This window comes from Tyto alba, unplaced genomic scaffold (assembly GCF_018691265.1).
Source record: "Tyto alba isolate M040663 unplaced genomic scaffold, T.alba_DEE_v4.0 Super-Scaffold_16, whole genome shotgun sequence".
In the NCBI taxonomy this organism is placed as follows: Eukaryota; Metazoa; Chordata; class Aves; order Strigiformes; family Tytonidae; genus Tyto; species Tyto alba.
In genome coordinates, this window is record NW_024881278.1 from 23,863,451 (window position 1) to 23,881,827 (window position 18,377).

Consider the following 18,377-nt stretch of genomic DNA (forward strand, 5'->3'; position numbering starts at 1 on the left):
GCTCTAAAAGAAATTTGCAGATTGCAGACCATCATGTTTCTCTCCTAGTCATGAATAATAATGAGAGTGAAAGTGAGAGATACAGTGCTGAGGCCATTTTGCCTAGGCTGAAGATCTCAGACGGTGCTTATACATATTTTTCAATGATCTGAATATCATGAATTCTGCTTTAGATTGAAAGAGAGACAAGAGTTTCTATAAAATGTATGTGCATAGGGAAAAATGGTTAGATGTGTTTCTCTTTATATCTTCTATTTCTTCTGGTGTTCTTATACTTTTTCAAACTCACTGACAGCATTCCTGCTGTGTAAAAGTAAACTAGCCATTCTCCCTGCCTCAAATTACTCCTCTTCACTGGACTTTAAAAAAGTGGTTTGCCATGTGCGAATGTGTAGTAAGGCACGGGTGTAAGGTGCTACTGTAAAGGCTATTAAATATTTTTCTTTTTTCACACTGTGTGCATTTTATCGCTGAAGTTGCTCACTTGCAAATGAAGAGCCTCAGATTAGACAATTGGACTTTCAAAACAGGTTAGCTCTTATGTTGACATTTGAAGTGGTCAGATGTCCAGAAGGGCACAGTACTATGTAGCTGTTCTCCTTTTGAAAATCTGCTCTCAAATTAAGTTTTGTAGGAAAATAGTTTTATAATTCCAGGCACAACATCTGCAACCAACTTAGTGACAATGATCCCTCTTTTATCTTCTTCTGCTGTAGATGGGTGTAAATTTAAATTTGAGAATGCAAATTTGAAAATAGGGGTTTGTGTACTGCAAACAGAATGAAGTAACAAGAGGTTTTTTAGTGGGCTTTTTCCTCACTTAGCAATTCCCTTTATTTCTTCATTTTACTAAAGTGACCAGTCCTGTCTCTAGATTATTATGAAAGTGATTTTCTGTGAAAGGTTTCCGCTCTTCTATACATGCATTTTATGGAAGATAAAAATTTGAATATTTGTGGTATTAGTGCCTTATTACATGTGTTTATGGGTTTTAAACTCAGTACACCTTAGGTGGGATCTTAGATAACCTGGATTACTGATTATCCCTTCATCTGTGTCTCATTTTGCATTCTGTGTGAACAAGTGAATAGAAAAAACAATCTTTACTTCCTGGCTATACTAAGCAACATTTTCTATGATAAAATTATATTGAAAGAAGTCTTGATAGTTTGAAGTTGAGGGCTAGAAAAATTTTTGAGAGCTATCCACGCAAACTAACTACAGCAGTACAATTAATTACAAGTAGTCTTTACTGAAGCAATTACTGAAATTAGAACTATTGTGTTATATGTTGCTAGCAAGGTATATTTGGCAGACATACACTGTGCATCTACTTTGTACTTAGTCTTAATTGTGCTATTCATAATTTCATATTTTTCTTTGACATGGAACTGAATTGTAATGCTCCACTGACAGAAGGGGTCCTAATATTGCTTAGAGCCTCATTTTGAAATATTACTCCAAATTACTATGCTGTTGCACCTTGGTTTTGAACTGCTGTCTTACTTCTCCAGGACCTCCGGCAGATGTACTCTCGTTCTTGCTGTACACAATGGTGGTGATCCACACAAAAACTAACCAGGATAAAATCATCAAACTTACCTGCCCTTTAAATTGAATATAAGACACAGTCAGTTGAAAATAAGGTTTGATAGTGTAAAATTAGGATTGTAACAACGCTACAGTAAGAGTAGAAGGACCTTATTTTAAATTCCTAGAATTTCTCATGTTGAATTCCTAGAATAGCCTGTTCCAGTAGATGTCTAAGTTTTGGGGATTTTACATCCACTCTACAGTCTTTTAGCAGAGGAAATGGGGAATAGTTGCCTATCCAGATAGGTACTTCATTGAACACCTCTGCAAAGTACATTGTGGTGCCAAAAGTTTTTCTGCTCTCTACCAAAAATGTGTATTGGAGTCAGGAAGGATAAAAAATACTTTTCTTAAGGTCAGAAAACAATTCGTCATCTCTCAGTGCAATTGTTGGTACTTCTTTTGAGACATTATTAATCATTTTGTCCATAATGCATTTTTGCTTCTCGCTTTAATGAGTATTAAAGCAAATAAGTTGATTTCATATAGTCAAGAATCAGGACATATTAGAAAAAGAGATCTTTGAGTATATTCATCTGGGGAAAGTGACTGACTTCAAATTCAAATTGTCATTGCTTTTGAGGGTTAAGATAGGATTTGTGCAAAGTTTCAACCAAGAAACTTCAAATGAATAGGAAGACATCTCATAGTTTAACAGTGGAAATAAAAGACAGAATTTTAATTTTGAGATCAGATGTCTGTACATGTGGCCATGTGAAGTGCTAGGAAAAAGTGACAAAACTTCCATTTGGGTTAGCTTGGAAAGGAACTTCTTAATCTCCTAGCATGAGTGAAGCAGTTGTAGGACAGCTTTGTACCTCCTACTCAGAGCTTCAAGGGAGAGTTCACCTGTCACCTCCAGTTGCCCCTTTGTTTCCTGTGTGTAGCATTGGCAGACAATAGAGCAGAGTTCCAGTAATCTTGCACTATTCCAGTTAAAGTAATCCATAGCTACTCTCACTTCTTTGTGCTTGTAGAGCAGTGCAGAGACATAATGGCTCAAATAATCAAAATTCTCAATACTCTAGAGAAATCTCTAGAGAGAATTTTCTACTAACATGCTGTTCATTAAGAACTTCATATTAGATTTCAATATTTATTATCCAAATGTGAGACAGCATTCTTTATAATATGTGGTAAAAAGTCACAGAGGAGAAACAATTCTATTTTTTTTTTTTTTTTTTTTTTTTAATACTGGATAATGTATTTCTGGTAGAAAATTTTCTGTAATATCGTACAAGATTCAACATTTTAGATTTGGTGTGGAAGAAACACAGGTGTTTTGTGTTGCTTTGGACTGTTAGTGCTCAATGGGATGGTTAAAACAAAACATCCTCAGAAGGCTATTGACATGGTTTATTCCACTTGAGTTGAAGGTTGCTTTAAAGAACTATTGTGCCATGGCTAGTACAGAAGGACCTGACGCTTTCCATTAGCAAGCACTATAAGAGTAATAAAACCAGCTTCATTTGTGTATTGTTAGCATTATTGTGATTTTTTGCTAGTGTTGTTCCTCTATAGGAAAAGGTTGGGTGTCTTTTTTGGTTACATCATACCTCAAGGTGTTAGGATGATTCAGGTTTTTTTCTTGGCCTTCCCATAATTTCATTCTGTGTATTTAAGTAACTTGGTATGTCTCTGTCTCCTAATTTGGTTCCTAATGTGCAAAATCGGGACAACAGAAATTATTTATGACATCAAGTTCTTGTAAGAACTTCTCCAGTGCTGTGGTGAGACTTTATGATATGGTGATAAACACTGTAGAAATGCCTGTATTTTCTATGTCTCTGCATATGTAGCATTTCTCCAGCCATTACCGTACTACTTAGTGATAATGTGTTTCTACCCTTACCGCTGTAGTAAGTATCATGAAGCTATCTGGAAGTAGACATCATCATTCTTATGGCACATTTGTAGTGGATCTCCTACTCCATCATCATGGTGAAAGGATGCCTGCCAAGAGTTGAAATGTGGGCAGGCGTTGGTCTGTGAGCACTGTCTCTCTCCCATGTGTTCAGACATGCCAAATCACAGTCATTCTTGAGGCTCTCCTTTAAACACCACCACAACTTAATTTTTTCATTTGTTTCAATAGAGATTCTGATGTTTTCTGGCAACTATTCTCTCTTTCCACATTGTAGTTATCAAGGTAATATAGAGTTTTAAAACCTACAGTAAATGTCACAAAATATTTATTTTTGCAAAAAGAAATTCTTGTTTCTCTCTGTTGCCTTGTACAGCGAGATTTTTAGCCCCTCTGTCTAGGACTTGTAGTCTATTTATAGCATTTTAAATACAAGCACCATTTGGGGGCCTTTTAATATTCTTTTGCCTACACATGTGTAAATAATTGACTATAAAGTGTAAGTAATTACATGTGCAAATAGGTACCCATCCAATGTTATGTATTTGTAATCAAATTCATAATAAAAATTAGAATAATTTTATTTTAAATATGAAACAATTATTTTAAGTGTGTTCACAAGAATATCCATATGTATGTGTTTGCAGGAAATAAATTATGCTTTTCACAACATAGTGCTAGTTGTTAGCTCATAGGAATCGCTGCATTTCTGCATTACAGCTGTATGTTTTCTAACAGAAGCAGAAGTATCTTATACTTGCAACTTCAAAATGTAGGTCATTGTGTTGGTGAGTGTAGGTCAGAGAGAAGGCAAAGAAGATAGAATGCAAACTCTTCCACATGGTTCTTTAAGCTTATCCCTGTTTTGAAGGTAAAGAGGCTTACCTACCTGTTCAAGCACGAGAAGCTTTTCCTTTTACTAAAACTAATGCAGGTATTCTGGCTTCTGGCTTCTTGGCTTAGCTGGAAGCACTGTGTGCTTTCACGCTTGAGACCTGTGCTCATGAAGGACACTGACTCCTGCTTCTTTAGCTGCCAGCCACTTGCATCACTGCCGAGGTGATACTTCCTTCCCTATGGGGGAAGGGAGCAGGGAGGAGAGTCATGTGCATTGATAGCATCTGCCTAAAGAAAAGCATTGTCTTTCCAAAGGTGCTTTACCTTTCTCTCAGCGCAGAGCTATCTGATACACCTGCAGTTTCAGCTGGTATCAACATTGTAATGGTAGCAGGGGAAAGAACAGTGACCCCTCATAAAAGATTTAGTGACACTACTCAAAGTGCTCTTCCAATAATAACTGTAGAAACGTGAGAGACATTTGACTGAGTTTACTGAAAAATCAGATGTTGAAGGATTTTGCTACAATTGGCAAGTATTTTTAAAACTCACTCAGGCTAAAAGTTTGCTATACAAGGGTTTAGGTTTTTTGGTTTTGTGGATGTGGAGTTTTTTTGGTAATGTGAGATGTAAGTATTATAAATGGTATTAAATTAGCTGTGTCTTCACTAAATTTTTAAAAAGCACCTTTGTTGCTTGAGTATACACCAGTCACTGCAAGCTGAAACATTCTTTATATTATACACTAAAATATTTAAGCAGTTATTATATTTATTGCAAAGTCTGTCATTTTAGCTTAAAAGAGGGATGAAAAATCCTGTACAATTCTTAGTGTATGTTTCACTGAAGAATGGGTAGTCGTGTGTGAATATTTTATTTTAACCCTTAGTGAATCTAAGCAAAATAGCAAATTCACAAACACCTAATCAGCCTAATTGTCATGAGCCGGACAAATAGCAATATTGCCTTAGTGTTTTTGTTATACGTATGAATTGTCACTTTTTTTACCTTTAAGATCTTTGTCATGCAAAAGTGATATTCAAAGTTTTGGCCAAATCCTGTCTAGGCTTTTGCTTGATATGCATGCAGAGAACACATTCAGAATTTTTCATTTATTATCACTATGAGTACAAGTAGTTCAGAATATTTACTGGATGGAAAGGAAGAATTATATATTTGATGGTTACAGTCAGGCTCTAAGTGATTTAAAAGGAAGACAGTTTTTCTCCCAAACTTATGGTTCTGTGAAATATGTTATGATGTTTTCAGTCTTGAGAATAAAAGATAGAAAATGGTCTAAGGGTGCACATACATAGTAAGCTGCATGGAATGCAGTTTTCCTGTCTAGAAATATCTAAAGGATGCTCCCACATGTCTGTTTCTAAGTTTACTGAAATGTTGAAGTGTCTGTAGTTCATAATATTAAGTTTGTCACATTAGTTCATAATGCTGTGTTGTGGGGGGAGGCAAGCCCTGGGTTTTGCCTGTGGATAGACATGTAAGCATGTTTTTTCACTGCTGAACAACAACAGATGGAAAACACATACAACTATAATTTGGCTGCATATGCCTTTGATTCATCCTCCCTTAACTCTGGGAACCTAACTCAAGTGTTTGAATATGAGTCTGTTTTCCCCAGGCTCCCTCCAGCAATAGAGACTGGTGCCCGCAGGAGAGCGTGCAAGCCACACAGGATCTGCGCTGCCCTCTCCCTGGGCCACAGCACTTCAGTTAGATGTTCAAGTGAGGTGGGAAACTGGTCTGACAAAACAGCGAGTTTCATGAGTGAATGGAGCTGAAGGGGTAAATTTGCGTGGATGCCTCCAAATACTTGCCAGGCTTGACAATGACCAGTGTGGGTTTTATGATGGAAGCTTGTCAAGTCATGAATAGGACAGATTAGGTGAAAAAGCATGATTGCTCCTGTCTGTTCCCATATAAGAACCAGAGGGCCTCAAATGAAAATGACAGGGAGGCAAGTACAAAACAAGAGAGAGGAGATGTTTCTTTTTACAGCATGTTAAAACTGTGGCGCTTCCTGCCACAGATGTTGCAGTTGTGGAAAGCTTACTGCAGTCCTCAGAACAACCAGAAAAATCCTTTGGTAACTATTAAGCAGAACTTGTCACTTGTATCTCCTCTCCTTCACAGGAACTTCCTGAGCCACAACTAGAAATCCTGCTGTGTTATTGCCCTAGTCCTGTATTTGTGCTTAGCATGTGTTGCTGGTCAGTGTCCCTTACAGTCAGACTGATGCCTGACCTAACAAAACCTAAGAGAAAAGGACCTAAACAAACACAAACAGTTTGATGTTCATGTGAATGTCTAAATGTCAGAAGTTTCATAGAATTAAACATTATATAACTTTTAAAGTCTTGACAATTGTATGTATGTATATAGATACATGTATCTGTGCGCACGTCTATAAAGTAAATTTCTGATCATTAGTTGGGATAAAATCTGTGAAATATTCAGTTCCAATGCTTAAAACAGAAGTATTTCATTAAATGTCTTATTTGTTTCTTTATTCCATGGTGTTATGGCAAATTTAGAAAACAAAACAGTTGGTAGAGGTCTGCAAATGATCATATGTATTCAAATATTTTAGACAAAGAAAAAAATCTGTTCTAATAAGGCGAATATCTTTGTTTTATAGGTCTCTGGCCATCAGAAGAAGTGCTAGCTTACTACTGCCTAAAGCACAATGAAATATTCAGGTACAGAGTTAAACATAAAGAGATATTTTCCAATCTGTTAGTTTTATTGTACCTGCATGGTAAAGATTGCTATGATTTAAGTCTTCAGATTAAATTTGAAATGTTCAAGGTGAAAGCATGTTGCTCTTAACAAAGAATTCTGAGCTGCCTTTGGGTACTAATATTGCACAGCAAGCTTTCTGCTATATGTCAAAGACTTTTGATTTCTACTCAAGGCATTTTATTTCACTTTGATTTTTGGGAAACAAAAGTGAAGCTCCAATCGATCAGTACTGATTGTGAAGGTCAGGAAAAATAAAAGACATTCTTTAAACTGACATCTGTTGCAAAAGCAAGTAAAATTTTACCTGATAAAATGCATAATAATCACTGCATATAGTGATGGAGGAAGTTGCACCTGTATTTAAGTGTTGTGAAACAATTCTGAGACATCATGCACCTTTGTTTTTGTTTTTTCACATTTTCTAAACTTGTGGAAGACAGTTATCAAGGCTCCAACAGGAACACCTAAAAATAAAATCCATCCTGCATCCTCTGTCTTTCCCCTTGAGTATACAGAGCTTTGCACTTGGAAATCCTTGACGATTCTAGTCCAGAGGATGAATGGGGTGCAAGAAAAGCCATTATAACAATGCATTTGGAGGAATAAGTGGTGTTCTGTGTGAGGGTGCAAGGCTAATACCAAGTAAACCAGCTTGGAGTATACAAAATCCCTCAGTCTGTGTACATGTGATGTTGGTAAAATAGAGAAGATCAAGCTCTAAGTCCCTGCCCCTTGTAAGTACCAAAGCTGAAAGCGTATCATCTGTGAGCTGGTTCTTACAGCTTGCTCAGACTCTTGTCTGAAATCAAAGACCTGGCACCAAAGCATGCCCTTCTTCATACATAAAAGCCTCATTTCTACTCCTTCGGCCACCTGAACGAAGCCCACCCCATGAGGGGAGGCAGCTAAAACACCTAATCTGGTAGCCACTGCCCCTTCCTCCGAGTTTAGCTGGGCACTGCATTGTGTGGCTTTGGCTGCTGTCATGGTGGCCCGGTAGCACTTTGCTGTCCAGCCCCATGCCGAGGCTTGTACACTCTGCTTGTTCTCAGAGGCTCTTCACGGCAAACCTCCCTGTGCTGCTCGCCGAAAGGGCGTTTTCCAAGTTTGGTATGCAAGCCTAGATACTTGGAGACAGCGATCAGTCAAACTTCATGTCAACATGGAGGAAACGGGCAGGTTCACAACCTGATTTCTCAGGATTATGCCCTCGCAACAGTATGCTCGGAGTAGAGTTTCTTATTTTAATTCTCATTGATAAATGTCACTAAATACTGTCTGAGACACAGATACAGTTTTTAAAATTTGCTAATGAGAGAACTTTGCACTGAAATAAATTATTTCTATGCATAAATATGTGCGTATGTATATGCTTGTATATTATGTACATACGAATTTGGTTCAGAATGCACTGAAAACCCCACACCAGATACTTTCCGTGTTTATTTTAATAAACATGACTCGTATAAAGGATTAAGTGCCTTGTAAATCTTATATATATAACCATATATATACTTTTAATATGACATATATGGTTTAGAAAAATAAAAACTTATGTGAAGAAAAACCTATAATTATCCTGTTTAAACTACAAACTGCAAATTTCTCACATCTGTTTTACGTTCTCATTGGGTTTATGTACAAGCTCGTTCCTCCGAACTATGTCCATTTTTTGTCTCATTTCCATTAAATAAGACAACTAAACTTTTTTCAGATAAAATTTGTGGAGTCTAAAAAGAATAAATCTTTCCCATCCAGACAGTGAGCATTAGTATATAGTCATACAGCCTAGTCTGCTGGCCTCAGTGAACAAAGTATCAGCATTCGTATACTGATACTGATATGACATCCTAGATGCTCTACCTAAATACCAGTGTCGAGTGAGTAGGGAGATAATACTTTCACATAAAAATAGATTTTCAAATGTTGGTACTTTAGGGGAGAAGAAAAGGTGCACCAAAAAAAAATCTGTACAGCTGAAATTCCATTTTCTGCCTGTCACAAGTGCCTCAATGGGAACGTTTCTGTCAGCTGCAACAGTTGCTGCAGATTTAGCTATAAAGCAGCATGTTCCTAAACTGAGGCGCTGCCTTGCCCTAGACGCCGCTTCATGCAGTTTCGGCACGGGGTCAGCACTCCCCCTCTCCCCTCCTGGGGCAGGCCATGGCTCTGGAGGACATTCTTTATGGCTCCCCCTGCAAGCTCCCACCCGGCACGCTCTCTGCACCAAATTATATTTCACGTGCACGCCTTAATAACAGCTCAGTATGGTCTAAGTTAAAAGCAGCCTTTTAGACCATGTATTCAACCTTCTGCTCAGGCTCAGTTTAGGCCCTTGACACTAACTTCGTTTAGTTTTCTGTGGCTTAACTGTTTGCTGTTCCCATCGTTGTTCATAGCAGCATTGTTTGTAGTTCACTTGCAGTTTTAAGTGCTAATTGAAGGATCGGATTTCTTCATGTGTAATTGTTTTGTGGTACATGGCTTGGTTTAAAACTTCCCTCTTTTTAATATATAAAGGCTTTTAGGCATAACTATCTAGCGAGATATATAAATAATATTAATTTCCCCATTTACTTCTCTAACTGTTTTTGCAAGAATGAATGTGGATTAACATTGTTATCCTTTCCTAACAATTATCTTTCGCTACTCTAGCTAGTTTAGTTCTAAAAGACAGAGCCATTGACAAGGGAAAAAAGGGAACCTTCTCAGATTTTTCAGCTCAGCGGTGGTAATGTTGCACTGAACACTAATGAGGGAACCCCCACTGATTTGCCTGCTTTGTGACTTTTCTATTTCATAATTATTTTTAAAACGCAAAACGACATGAGGTAGCCTAGTCATGTCTCTACAACTTCCTGGTAGCTCAGTTCTTACTGCAGATGGCAATTTGTTCTTGTAACATATATGTGTCTCTGACCATTTTCATCTAATTTGTATGGGTTCTACCATTTCCTTTCTCTCTTTCAGGGACCTTGCTGTGTGTGAGCTAGGGGGTGGCATGACATGCTTGGCTGGGCTCATGGTAGGTCTTTTCTCAATTCCAATCCCATTCAGAGGAAGAAACAAAAGGAAAAATGTTCCAGTGCCTCCAACTGCTGGGTCAGAGAACTGTCAACAGCCTCAGCTGCGGTCAAGCTGCAGAGTCTTGAGAGACCTTCTAGATTGACTTGCTTTCGTATCATATTGATTTTATGGTTGCCTCGATGAGCAGAAACATTTTACCTCCGTGTAGTCAATATCTCTTGTTGTGACATTCCAGGCCACGTACGGTCTGTCTTTCATTGCCATAGCCGAAGCATTTTTTTTTTTTTCAGATTATAGTCCCATTTGCTAAGATACAGGAATAGCCTGGCGAATCACAGTTGGAGCACCATGATATAGCTGCTAATGTTTTGCCTGCATTATTACACCAACAAACATGATCCAGAGCTCTCGGTAATTAGATTCTTTTGAATTAGATTGGCCATTCAGGAGAGTCGTTCACCATTCTCTGGGTTCTGAGTCATGTATTCAGGAGATATTATGTAGCAGTGCAGTGCATTAGACAAGTTTTTATGTCTCTACAAATAAAAGCATATTGTTACACTGATTGGCATTTGACAAACCTGTCGCTCTTATACAATGTGTCGAGGTTACAGCCCAATGTGCGAGCATGTCAAAGCTCACAAAAAAATTACCCTTACAAAGCCATCTGCCTGCAATGCAAAGTTATATGAAGGGCATCAGGCAGTCAGACAGAAGCAAGCTGAAAGGCAGAGTGACAGCCTTGTATGATGGCTCTACTAGATAAACAGAAGCCCGCAAATGAAAGCCTCTCAGAATACCATCATCCGCTGTCACAATGCAATTACGGAACAGAATGATAGCAAGATAGAGGCTCCCGCAAATGGAATGATAAAAGTATTGACTGATTTGATTGAATGATTAAAATAATGCAGACATAAAATGAAAAAAGATTGAAGATTGTTACAGAGAAATAGGTGAGGAAGCATGATACTGAAGGCTTGTCACTCCTGTCTTCACTTCCACACAGACAAGCATATTTGCTCATTGTTTGCTGTGCTCTTTTTTTCAGGTTGCTATTTCTGCAGATGTCAAAGAAGTTCTGTTAACTGATGGAAATGAAAAGGCCATCAAAAGTATCCTTATTCAGATAGAAAACTGGTTTGTTGTGCTCGTTCCTTTTTACTGGCTGAGTAACAATCGATATAAAGACAGGCAGCATGGGGTATATTAAGAAAAAGTCCCCACATAAGTAATTAAAAAAATAGATGTAGAATATCTTGAATAGAGCTACAGCTTTCCCCACAGTAAATGCCACATTTTCTTCTTTAATTAAAAATGTACATGTTAGTATAGAGCAAGTACAGTAGTAAATATTTGTCTTATGGTTGAGTGCTGAAAGATTCCTGTGTGTATGCTGCATGTTACAGGATGTGTAGCAGTGAATCAAATCATTAGCTCCCCTTCACATACTCGTTTTGCAGAAGAACTAGATTTTTTTTTTTCACTTTCAGATACTAGCCTCTTAAAACATACTCAGTATTTGTATATTGTCATAGCTTTCCAGTGTATATTCAAATGCATGGTTTCGTTGTTGCTGCTAAGTTATAACTGCCTGCAAATTACCCATTTAGTGTGCTTAATCAATTATCAATTTATCATTATTTCTCTTGATGTAAGATTGTGAAACTCCTCTGTCCCCGGTAGAAAGTATTTTATTATATTTCTTATATTAAAATAAATTGCTATTATGCCCTTCTAATTTGAACACATATTTCAGAAAATTGAACTGGACTTTGGCTAAGCGAGAGAATGAGTGAGCATAATTTGTGGCCACATTAAATATCAGTGCAGAACAAGAACAGATATATACAGTGAATACTAATAGCCCTTAGAAACGGAGAGGAAAAAAAGGAAGATATCTTTCAATTTGCATTTTAAGGCAGACTAGTTTTTCAGGTTTTGGCCACTGCATCATCAAAATTATTTAGATCTGAGTTTTTTATGTATTTGAGAGCTAACATAGTGAGTACTTAGTGAAAAAAAATCCAAGTTAAACTAATTTGTGGTTTAAAAAAATTGCAGCTGCTGCTGACTGTTAAAACAGGAGACATTGCACTGCAATAATATTAGCTACTACCTTTAAAAAGACTTTCTTAGAGGTAACTGAGGTAACTGTAATTGCTTGCAACACTTTATAATTTCATGTAAAAAACAGCCAATCCTACATTATATCTTTTAAAACTTGTAGGAAGCCTTATAAAAGTCTTCTTTTTCTTGAAAATGCAAGTTCTCGGTTGTGTTCCAGGGATTCTTATTTTGTCAAATTCTGGTTTATTATACTCATGTCTTGAGGAGGAAGTATTCATTATTCTGTGTATTTTAATCAGCATCACCCCTTCCAATCTTTCTTCTGTGTCATTATAAAAATAAAAAATGTGAGAGAAAAAAATTGTCAAAACTAGCCTAACAAAACAAACTGATGTTTTATAGAAGCGTAGGTATTTAACAAAAGGTCATTTTACCTCTCAACAGCTTCAGGTGAGCTCAGTAATCATCAAGTCAGCAAATATCTTGCATAGCAGATTCCATAAACATACCTGAACTTTTTTGAAATTTAGAAGTCTTTTATAGCAAGGAAAATTGGTGAGTGCTAAAAGTATTCACACAGTCTTTGGAAGTAAACAAATTAAAGTGCTTTTATTCCTGAAAAAGATAATGTTAATGTCATCTAATTAGCACACCTTAGTTTTTCACAATATGTTTTAGAAATATCTTTTATTTCCAAAAGTCTTACAAGAAGTCTTCATCTGTATTCACTCGATGAATCCCTTTTAGAGAAGTGATTGGTGGAAGGCTCTAACGGGAATTTATTTTTCTTTTTTAACATTTGGTGCTCTGAAGGCTCAGCATTCAAAGTGCCTTTATTGTGTTGGATTTTACAATGGGCTTAATATTAGCAGGGTGCCAAAGTGCAGCAGACTAAGAACTTTACAGTGTAGGTGGAATGTATTCTTAAAAGTGCACATAATAAAATTTATGTTGCATTGTATGTGTTTTATGGACTTCAGTAGTAATTTTATGATCTGTCTTATGGTAATTTTCTTTTGCATTCTTTTATGTAGTGACTAGCTATAACAGAAGTTTAGGCTAAATTTAGATCTGTTTCAGCCACACCAGACTCACTGATATCAGTAAGAATTTTTACTGTAATTAGAAATAGTATTTGGCCCCAAGTGCCATAGACTATAAATGATGTATTTCTGCTAATATTATTGCTGATGGTATTTTTTAATTGTTTAGCATACCAAATTAAATTAATGTGGGACAAAATACTGTTTTCTTTTCTAGATTCTGCTCTTCAGGAATACTTAATGCCTAGTATTACGCTTTTTATGTAGGTATTACAGATTAAAATAATCTTGTTTAAAAATTACTGTTTACATCTTCCCTTTAAATTTCTTAGGAAGCTTAAATTATATGCCAGTCATACTATAATATCCAAAAATTACTTTCCAAAAAGTAAAAGTGGTTGTCAACAAAAAAGAAAAAAAAAATCACTGTCAGAAGCCAGGAAATCACCAAGCAAGCCTGCTAATTATTCTTAATGGGCAAGATGAGCACATTAAGAAACAAATGAATACATCAGTGAAATGTAATTGAAAATCGACCTGGCAATAGTGCATTGCATCTGAGAATCTGCCTTTGTATTATCATCATCATCATAATTATTGTTGTTTTTGTTGTTGTTATTGCTATTCGGTGAGCGTAACTAACAGCTTTTCTTTGTGAACTCTCACGCTTTTGAGGATTTGATTTTTCTTTTAATTTTTAAGCTTCTTCCTATTACTCTCCATTTCATACTACCACAAAAGTATTCACTATGTATGTTTTCTATACTAGGATATGTTACTGAAATATTAGAAGTTAAAACAATTTTTGAATATGTTAATTTCAAATCACTGTTGTCATTTTAAACATTTCACTGTGAAGTATATAGCTGTATTTTATATTAATCAATGGTCTTATGCATGAGGTTTATGGACATTTAAAAAGGGATATTATGATTTAAGTTACTAGCCCATTTAAAAGACTTCACTGTAACTCACTCCTTTTGCTTATTGTGGGCATATTTTATTTGATTAAGAGGTCATTTATATTGCAAAATCAATAGAATAAAGACAGATGTTATTGCTTTTGCAGCTTTGTTCAAAACTTTATTGTTGGGGTAGTATGTTTTATCTAAGTTCTTTCAGGACCATTTAAATAAAGTATTAAAAAGAAAAATACAGATATTTCAAGTGAATAATGAAGATATATATAGGCAAAGCTATCATCCTCCTTTGTAATTTTGGGTGATACACATTAAGATACAAATTTTCAACTTAAGTAATATCTATGACATAACCATGAACATTAAATTATATTTCTCCAGAACACTGGAAGCATCTATACTCAGTATGACATGTCCAAATCCAAGGAAGTGGTTCATTTTTAGTAAAAATTGTCTCCTATTTCAAGAGGAGCTGTGTACCTTCTGCCTCATTGCTGTTTCACACCATGCACTAGTGACTTGAACTACTGTCTGAAAGCATCAATAATACAAAACATTGTTGCAGTGCACTATAATGGCCATTAAAATATAGTGTATGGATCTTTCAACAGTCCTGGGAAATTTAGGTTAGAAAGGTCATGTTCAGCCTGAATGCCTAAAGACAGGGGCTCATAAATTATTTAGAAAAGCTAGTGTTAACATGTTTAAAACAATTATTAATAGTTTTGCTGATATATAACTTAAGTGTGGTGTAGCTAATTTATCAACATTACTTCTGCCTCTACATAAAAATAGCAGGATTTGCTCATGGAATTATTTATGCTTTCCTTTTGCTTCACAGGTATAGACCATTCATTATTACTTCTCATTGCATATTGTGGACGAGATTTAAAAGGCACGTCCAAACTACAGAGATTTGTTTAAACCAGTTTTCTGTCATTCCATTTCTAGGTTTTAGCTTCATGAAATACCAGTTGTCTCTTCTTTTACGTTGTTTGGATAGAGGCTTTCCTAAAATAACTTTTCTTAAATAGCCAATTATGTTAGGAAGGCCAATTATGTGGTTTCAACAAAGCAAATAAAAAGACACAACAGTGATATTTTAAATTAGCCTGACACTAGTGTTCAATTTTCTTATAAGAAAACTTGCAAAGAATTCAACATATTTTGTACACCTAAAAACATCCTCCTAATTAGCATCAGATTTCCTGTACCTTAAATAAGAAAGAGGGATCATTGACATCTTTAATAAAAATGTCCGTTCAAGGTAATTTTTATACTTGAGAGTGAATCATTCAAATATGTATGGATTCACACTGGGTTGCATTTAGTATTCTCATAGTTTTCAGTTACTTGCTGCACCTTTTCTTTCCCATGGCTTCTCACTAACCACAAATGATTGATTATGAAGGTTATCTTTCTAGGCATAGATGACTGGGCACAGCTTCCCTTGAAACTTTTAATTGACAGCCCTTGCTTTGGCCCACCTGAATGGCTACTCAAATTTGTGACATGATCTTCCAAACTGAAGGAAGCTGAGACATGAGGCTAAGGCACTGTTGCGGTGCCAGTGGAGAAGAAAAGGCATTTATTGCTTTGTACTATATTTTATGGTGGTTTAAAGCCATTTTCAAGAAAGCAAATGGACTAGAAACTCCCTTGCCTGTAGGTTAAGGTGCTCCTGTTGTGTGTTGGCCTTCACCCAGATGGAGCCAGGAACAAAGGTATGTGTCTTATGGCAGAGCAGTCACTCAAAACCCATAAGCCCCCAGATTTTAAGCACTGTGATCCAGTGATACAGTCAAAAGCAGCACAAACTAAACAACTGGATGTTAAGTGGCCATGCTAAAAAATTTCTGTTCACCATAGTTGTAATTCTTATATTTGTAAAAAATAGTTGCCTTTAAATGTATATAAGTTATGGGAAGTCTTTTCAGTTCCCTCTGTAGCTACAGGGCTAGCAGTTCTTTAAATGAAACAGTAAAATAGGGGTAGGAAGCAAGTGCAATTTGTTTGCTGCATAGATATATGGCTAATGTGCTGGAGCAGCGATGAAAAATCTAGAATTCTGCAAAAAGGCTGATTCTTAAAAGATTAAAAAGACCAAACAGATAAAAGACATTATGAAGGTATTAACAAAGGAAAAAAGTATTTTTTATTCTTTTTATTACTGCTATAGTTTTGTAGATAATTCTTAATGAATGTGCTACAGATGTAAGTGAGATCATCGCCAGAAACCACAATGCAGGAGTATTTAAGGCTCAGAAAGTGTCAAGCTGGTAAGATTCTACTAAAATGTTTTCATGATTCTTTCATATCATTGTGCATTTAATGTAAATGTGAAATGTATAAGTGAAATGCAAAAGTGTAAAAGTGTGTCCTATATTACTGATGGTGACATAGATGTATATATAAGTAGGTAAGTGATGCAAGACAGAAATTTGGAAGTATTAAAAAAAATCTGTTTGCTTTTAAACATAGCAAATACATTATGATTAATCTTGGTGACATAACTGCTTTTTCCTTTTAATTTTTTTAACATGAACTAAGTCTCTTCAAGCTGTGGTTTAGCGCATGGTTGAAACCTGGCTGCTTCAGAGCCAACATTACCCATTGTACTGAATATGAAGCTTGGAACAAATGTACCTAAATCACTGGCAGGTTTCATTTTAAATAGCTCTGAGAACTCAGGGAGGCAACAAATTCCACTTTCCCCTGAGGTGGATGTCGTCAGAGCACCCCGGGTAGATTTTTTGGTCATCCTGCCTGTGAAATCAGTATCGTGTTGTTGCTGCAAGGACAGACGGGGAGCCTGGGATACAGACACAGCGTGCTGAGGCCCTTTTCTCATTGACTATGTCCTGAGGTGCAGGGCGCACCCAGCATTTTTCTCATAGTGCCCAGCTCTGTTGTCTCCGAGTTAGCCCCAAAGGCATGCTCTGAAGGCTGAGTGTTGTAGAAGTTCAGAGAATTTGGTTTCAGTTGTCTCCAGAGCCCTTTCTGACCCACCCTGTAATAGGTGGTGCCACGGAGGTTAGCTGTTCACCCACCTGTTTCATTGAGGCATCTCCAGGTACAGTAGGGACTGGAAGCAGCTGAAAACTTGAAGTGCGACCAACTCTTGTAGTATTTTTAAAAGCAAATTGTAAGTACTTCATATTTGTGGTGTAGGGTTAAGAGTTAGAATGTACTTAGAGATGACTACCTAGGAACAAATAGTGCACTCTTATTTGTGTGACTAAATCTTTTTTTTTGATGATTCTCATTCCAGAAGGGCTCGCAGTCCTTCTCAAAGTGACAAAAGTAAAGCTGAAAAAGGGCTGAGAAAGGCAAGCTGTTACGGCAGAATAAGCTTATTAACATAGAGGGTTATACCCATACAATTTTAATGGCTATCGTTCACATCATTTATCCCTATGCTTATGTAGCCATTCTGTGTAGAGAAGTTCTTTTAAGTGAGCACTTAGGGTTAGAAAAATTCTGCCTTCATTAGAGTGTACGTGCATATAACTTAGAGATATATCTCTGCATCCTAATAAGTGCCTGCCTAGTAGACAAAGGCCACACGGGCCCCAGGAATGGTCTTTCAGGTTCCATGTGCTGAACACTTCTTGTGAGCAGCCTCAAACATTCATCCCTGCTGAGGAGAGGCTGTGTAGTATGTCCATCCAGAAGCTTAGATTTTGTGGATTTCCAATTGCTGTCTACTTTGTATGAGATTTCAGATTTCATCCCTTGTCAAGACTTCAAACCTGGTCTTTTAGATATCAATCAAAAGCACATTTTCTACTCTGTCCTAATTTACATTTATCTAATGCTTAAGGTCATTTGTGATCATTTGAGTGTATTTCAGCATATGGAATCAGTGAATAATAGATTTCAGCCTCACGCTGTGAAGGAAGATTGTGTTTTTACAAGACATGATGTTGTTTACTGGGTGTTAATAATCACTAATTAATAAACATATCTAGACGTCATAAAATGTTGCATTTTAAGGAGTAAAAATGTCAAGTGTTTAACTTCTTGAGTGCCTTTGCATTTGGGCCTTATTTGCATAAATAAAATAATTAAATTACAAAATAAAGTGAACTACTATATCAAAATATAAGGCTCTTTATAATAAACACATAATTTTATTTTTATTTCTACATTCTTAAGGCTGTTGCAGATTTGTTGCAGCAGTGTAAAGTCTTATAAAATAAGTATTCAAATGAATCTCTAATCCCCAAAATAATTATCATCTTGCATTTCTCTATCTTATAC

The 18,377-nt window shown here is 36.4% G+C and overlaps 1 protein-coding gene across 1 annotated transcript in view; it reads left to right on the top strand.

The window, feature by feature from the left end:
* Positions 1-18,377, top strand: part of CAMKMT (calmodulin-lysine N-methyltransferase) — a 222,002-nt gene that overhangs the window by 173,395 nt on the left and 30,230 nt on the right. The window contains exons 4-7 of the mRNA XM_032989241.2: positions 6,951-7,011; positions 10,025-10,079; positions 11,133-11,196; positions 16,327-16,393. Coding sequence (XP_032845132.2) covers positions 6,951-7,011; positions 10,025-10,079; positions 11,133-11,196; positions 16,327-16,393 — 247 coding nt within the window. The remainder of the gene's footprint in view (positions 1-6,950; positions 7,012-10,024; positions 10,080-11,132; positions 11,197-16,326; positions 16,394-18,377) is intronic.